Source organism: Dendropsophus ebraccatus, chromosome 11 (assembly GCF_027789765.1).
Source record: "Dendropsophus ebraccatus isolate aDenEbr1 chromosome 11, aDenEbr1.pat, whole genome shotgun sequence".
Taxonomy (NCBI): Eukaryota; Metazoa; Chordata; class Amphibia; order Anura; family Hylidae; genus Dendropsophus; species Dendropsophus ebraccatus.
This window is the reverse complement of record NC_091464.1, coordinates 11,246,816-11,252,815: the sequence shown is the minus strand read 5'-3', so window position 1 is coordinate 11,252,815 and position 6,000 is coordinate 11,246,816. Positions and strand designations below refer to the sequence as shown.

At 45.1% G+C, this 6,000-nt stretch overlaps 1 protein-coding gene across 3 annotated transcripts in view; it reads left to right on the top strand.

Moving 5' to 3' along the window:
• The first annotated feature begins 2,604 nt into the window (after positions 1-2,604).
• RASSF5 (Ras association domain family member 5) overlaps positions 2,605-6,000 on the top strand; it is a 51,584-nt gene continuing 48,188 nt past the window's right edge. Inside the window, exon 1 of one of the 3 annotated variants that reach the window (XM_069944537.1) lies at positions 2,605-3,158. In XM_069944537.1, coding sequence (XP_069800638.1) covers positions 3,005-3,158 — 154 coding nt within the window. In that variant the 5' untranslated portion in view covers positions 2,605-3,004. Of the gene's footprint in view, positions 3,159-5,659; positions 5,835-6,000 lie in introns of those variants that run through there. The other 2 variants (XM_069944539.1, XM_069944540.1) reach the window with 2 other exon arrangements.

The window sequence follows — 6,000 nt, the reverse complement described above, 5'->3', positions numbered from 1 at the left end:
CCAAAAAGACTTATACTTTCAATGGTGTACTGTCTCCTGGCTACACTTCCGCCATGATTTGCAAAAAATCACAGTTTTTTTATGGCAATTTTGCACAAATCTGGACATCATGACATTATCTGTCCTGTACTATGAACGTACTATGAACGCCAGGCTAGTGCCTCCATAGTTACAGTGGGGTGGGGGGGCCCAGGCTTGGTGAGCAGCCCGGGGCCTATGGTAAAGTTAATCCGCCCCTGGGTGCCATACTCACCACTGCACCAGGAGGTAGAATGGGAAGAATAGGAGGTACTTGCCATGTGTACTCAGGTGCTTCCTGCTAATTGGGGTCACATGGGTCTTACCAGGAGGAGTGCTAGCCAGAGAAAAGCAAAATACGGACACCTGTGAACATATGGTTAGTACCTCCTCTTTCTCCCACTCTACCTGCTGGTGCATTAGTAAGTGGTAAAAGATTGTTCACATTTGTGTTGCTTGGTGGCCGCTTTCTCCGCCTGCAGGCTTTGGGGGGCCCTTGGGGTTAGGTCCTGTGTCAGTAGGGTTGCAGGGCCATTCCGTGGCCCCCCTTCCCAGCTTGCGCATGCTTTGCGGGGTTGGCAGTCGCTGACCGAGACAGTGTTGTTTAGTTAGGGACTCAGTGTATCAGAGACCTGCACGTGGTACATGAGGCAATATGGTTTGATCAAATTATATACTAACTTCTGATGTTGTTTTTTTAACTGATAGGCTTTCGTATCAACCATGGGTGCGATGTGCAGCGATTTCTGTTTCTCTGTTCAGCCATTTCTGTTTCTCCAGGCTTTTCTCTGCCGGACCTGCGCCCACACTTGTGCTACCCTTTACAAAAGCCCAGTGCCAGTGTGTCCGGGGTGGTATTACTACTCCTGGCCATCGTGACAAGTGCCCCAGTAGAAACACCAGAGGCCCACCTGCTGTTCCCATCTAGCACCCCGGGCAACGGCATTAAAAAACAGGATGGCGTCAAGGATAAAGGTATGAAAAATACCATCATCCTCAGTGCCCTGTGTGCAGTAGGGATGTAGTGTTCCACTATGTGTTTTTTTTCTCTTCTTACACTTTGGTAAAACTGTATCACTCTAGTGTCACAGGATAGGACAAGTGGCTGCTGTTCCTTACTGCAACCACTGGATGGCACACTTTCACAGCACAGCTGCAGCTAACACTAGGTTCAGCTATACACACACTTTCTCTCTGTAGTCTGCACTTCCTGGAGATATTCAGTCTAGTTGTAGACAGAGAATAGAACAGAGTTTTCACTAAGTTAATTACCCAACCACTATGGGTTGCTAGATAAGACCCCTAGGGAATCCAGAGACAAGGGAGTCTTCACCCTTGCCTACGCCAAGAACCGACTAGCTAAACAGAAATCCCTTAGAAAAGGGACAGACAAACTCAAGACTGATACTACAGTAGAGCACAGTGCTAGTACACCACTCTCTACTGACAGGCGCTCAGCTTTGTAGGAGGGACACTACATGCCAGCTCCACCCAGAGCAGAGACCTGGGACTCGTACTACCCCAGAGGACGGGTCACCCGACACTGTGGGGCAGAAGGTGCTTAGGTGAGATAACTGGGACTCATCTATACGTGAGGACTAGGATTTCTTCAAACACTTCACCACATTTGGGCAGAGTACAAAGTACATTAGGCAAGGGCCCTCCTATCTGGTCCCTATCTCCTGTCATCGTTTATTCTATCTACTATCTACCTGTTGGAGTATTGTATTGATTATTTTTTGCATTAAGTACTTGAGCACTGTCTGTAACTGTTTGCACTAAGATACCTTTTCCAAGTAAAGTTTACAAGTTGTTAAAAGTGGGACTCTGCCATCTCTACCATGGCACTTGCACCTCACCCTAGTCCTAACCAAGGTCTGGTTGCCGTGTGTCTGGGTGTTACCGCTCCTGGCCACCGTGACAAGTAGCCTCCAGAACCCACCAACAGGCCCAATATCAGCTCCCACAACCCGGGCCACGGTGGGGACATATCAGCGGATTAGATTGGTGTAACCTGCTGATAGTTTCCCTTTAATAATTTTTTTCCTATTTCCTATAAATAACAGGACATTGGTTACCCCCCGTAATCTATATTTCCATGCAGGTCCTTGTTCAGTACACTCATGCCATTTCTTTCCCTTCGCTGATCTCAGTTTCCACAATACTAATATTCCTATATAAAGGTTCCATCTAAAAGCTTCTAGAATCCCCACGCAGAGAGTGATTACGTGTAATTTAAGCATCAGTCTTTATTTGTTTCTGTTCTATGGAAGTGACAGGAAGGTTCATGTATGAAGACCCTCCAACGCTGCATGTGAGTACTGCCAGAAAGCGTGTCCTGGTGCGGTGGGTGGCGCAGTATATGGCTGACTGGCTTGTCACGCAGCTAACGGGGTTACATGATGAAACGGATAGAAAAGCTGAGGAGATCTGACTAAGGGAAAGGGGAAAGGAGAGTATGCACATGGGTCCCTGTGTAACACTGCAGGGTTTTAGGTTACAGTCTTAAGCACTCCAGCATTTTATCTTATCTTACAGAAATAGAAAGTTTTTTTTTTTTTCCATGAGCTGGTACAAAGAAGACAGACGGATGCGAATCTTGACGGAGAAATCTGTCTATAAGCCAGTGCAGCCAGAAGCTGTTGTCAGCCGGAATTTCATTCCTATTTACCTATTCACTGTGGCGACAGGGAGTAAGAAAACTCCTTCCTGCGAACCTGTTCCCTGTGCCGGGCAGTCCTGGAGTGTGACGGAAAGCAGCACTTTTCCTTCTCTATGAAGGCTTTTCATCTGCTCCGCTCTGATCATCGCCTTCTACTTTCTTTGGAAAATACTTCCTGCTAATTGTCTCGCTGCTTTTGTGGACGGTCAGAGCTGCCAATTGAATCTTCCATTAGGGCATCATCATGGTGATGTGCGGAGAGAGATCTCTTCTTCTCGCTATTCCTGCGGAGTTTGACCTCAATGAGCAGGACTGAAAACGGGAATGGCACACCGGAGGACGGAGACCACCGCAGCATGTTTTGGAATTGTGACAAAGAAAATCCGCAGCCTTTTCCGACACTTCCCAAAGTCAAAGTCATGGTCAGAAGGCTTCCAGCTTGTCCCGACCCCCAGCCATGAACTACTGATAGTGAGAGGTATGTCTGTTATGGATGCCAGGTCCTATGCTTGTAGCTATATTACTCCAGATATGAGAAGTGCTGCCTGCTTCAAGGAAGGGAAAGTTGTAAAAGAGTTTCCCATTTCTTTTTCCACATCCACGTCGTATAGTAAGGATCCTAAAAACAGGTAAGTTACAAAAAAGACTGTACAGAAGGGAATAGGTGAGAGTCTATTACATCCTGGCAATGTGCCCCGGGCGTTGGGTGTCAGGGAAGAGGGGCGATAGTAAGGCACTGTGCCTAAACCACAGTATACCGGGCTAGGGCGGTAACCTGATCAAGGAAATATATAACTATATAATTACATTAAGTATTGATCTTTTGTATGTCTGCATCCATAGATATCACATCCACCATCGGTGCCACGTACACTACAGCAAAATATATTATTCCATATATTAGTTGTATACCTGTGTATACAACTAATATATGGAACAATTTACAACTAATATATGGACACTAACTATAGAAAAAATACAGGTCCAGCTGATTGATAAGATCCACTGTAACACTGATGTGGATGGAAATGTTTATGGAGTTTTTCAGGACTGGAAGGAACCCATAGATGGAACCTTTTCCTGGACTTTTCCTTTGATCCGGATAAAAATACCTGAATCTTTCTATATAAAAGTGTGCGTAGTCAGAGAGAGGAGTCCTCTATATATAGTGAGTAGTGATTCATCTAAAAATATATACAGAGCATTCATTCTTCTGATTTGTGTAATGAAACTTTTGGGGTCTCTTTCAATCCCAGTTGCCACATGTGCTATTATATTGTATGAATGAATACGGAGTATATATATAGCCTTCTGCTGGCTCCCTGAATATTATGTTTTTACGTGAAGTTCCCATGCCATGATATCATTTCTATACAATAAATTAGCTTCTCTTACCGTGTGAAGGATAAATGTATTTGTGTGTAAGGCTGGGTTCATACTACGTTTCTGCAATCCATTTTTTCGAATGCCTTTGTGTGCATCTGTTTTGGTCCTTTTTTCCATTGACTTTAATTATAAACAGACACAAAAATGAGGTCAACTACATTTTTGTGTACGTTAAAAAAAACTGATCCTTAATATCCTAGGACAGCCTGGCTCTGCACATGTATAGGCAGCATGCAGAATACAGGAATGTCCTGTTGGGCCCAAATTTCCTCTATGATTCCCAGTGACACATAAGAGAAATACATGCAGGCACTATGGGGGGCAAAGTGGTGTGCAATGCTATTCTAAACATTCTAAGCTATTTCAGTTGAGTCTTAAACTGTATCTAAATCCAATACAGTATGCTGGGATCACATACGGTGGACCAGGGGCGTAGCTAGGATTCATGGGGCCTTATTGCAAAAATCTGTAAGCCCTTCTTGGTTGGTAACCTGCCCAGTATGTAGCACCCCCCACTATAGCACCGCCTACACACACACACCACCCCCACCACCACCATAGAATATCTGACTGTAGGAAGCAATAAACTACTGTGGCAAACCCCATCTTCCCTCAAAGCACCACCAGATTGATCCCCCTCCCCCCCACAAATGTTCACTGGTAAAGGCTAGAACAGGTCTTGTGGCTTCCACTCCAGGCCTGCGGACCCCCTTAGTGCACAGGCCCTGTAGCAATTGCGTGGTCTGCCTTCATGGTAGCAACGCCACTGCAGTGGACAAAAAGTTGTCATCTATTTAGTTAAAGAAGAAGTCTGTGAAAGTAAAAAAAAAAATAAGCAGACTTGAAGCGGGACACTGGAACATAATAAACAAAGTTTACTTATCAATCCTCGTGCCCCTTAGTGCCACTCCCAGGTCCAGCTGTCAGATACCTGCTGCCTGCAGCTCTTCTAGCTGCAACTTTACGTACCCAGCTGAGTGACTGTCCACTCAGCCAATTAGTGACTGCGGCAGGACACCATAATGTGGGACCATAATCACGGGACCCGTGATCGGTGTTACAGAGGAACAAGAAATTGTAAGTTTACCTTGTTTATTATGTTCCCACAAAACCCCCCCCCCCCCCCCATTCTGCTTTTTTTTTACTTTGACAGGACTTCTCCTTTAAGCTTTTGCACCTTGGACCATATAATATATATATATATATATATATATACCTCCACTGCAGTGAAAGGGTTATAGATGAGGCTTGGGACCACTGCGATTCAGTAACACTCCTAGTAGTTGCCATAATCAATGACTTGTGAAACCCCAGAAGAAAGGTCACAGGCTCCTGTGCAGGGCTCAGTTACAGATGGAGAAGCTGGGAAGAAGACGGCCAAGCCGAGGATCGATGAATCCGACTGTTTCCTATGCGGATCCAAAACCTCTCTGCTTTCTATTTCTTCCATCTCCCCTCATCTCCTTATAGTTCCATATTAATCGCTGTAATATAGAATCTGTCAGGTATTAATAGAGTCTTTAAGCATTCCCATTTCATTTGCAGCCATGCTCCGGCGTTGCTATAGTAACCCAGCAACACTGCCATCGTTGCAGAAGGGAATCTTGGGCGCTTCTGGAAAGGCTTTTATGCCCACTGTTACTATGGAAACATGCCAGCCATATAGATGGAAAACATTTATATAGGGTAAGCTATGCCAGATACCGGAGCCGTAAACCATTCCTCTCTCGCTGAAATTAACTCTTGTGAGTCAGAATAAAAGACTTAGGTAAGGCCATATATATTAGTAATGCTGAATGGTGTGGACAGTACTTAAGGTTTCAGCCATAGGCTCATATGACCATGGTAGGCCCACAGGCCTTAAAAGGGTATTCCACTACTGGTGGAATCATCCCCCCTCCTGGAGACTAACACTTCCTTCCATACATGTTATT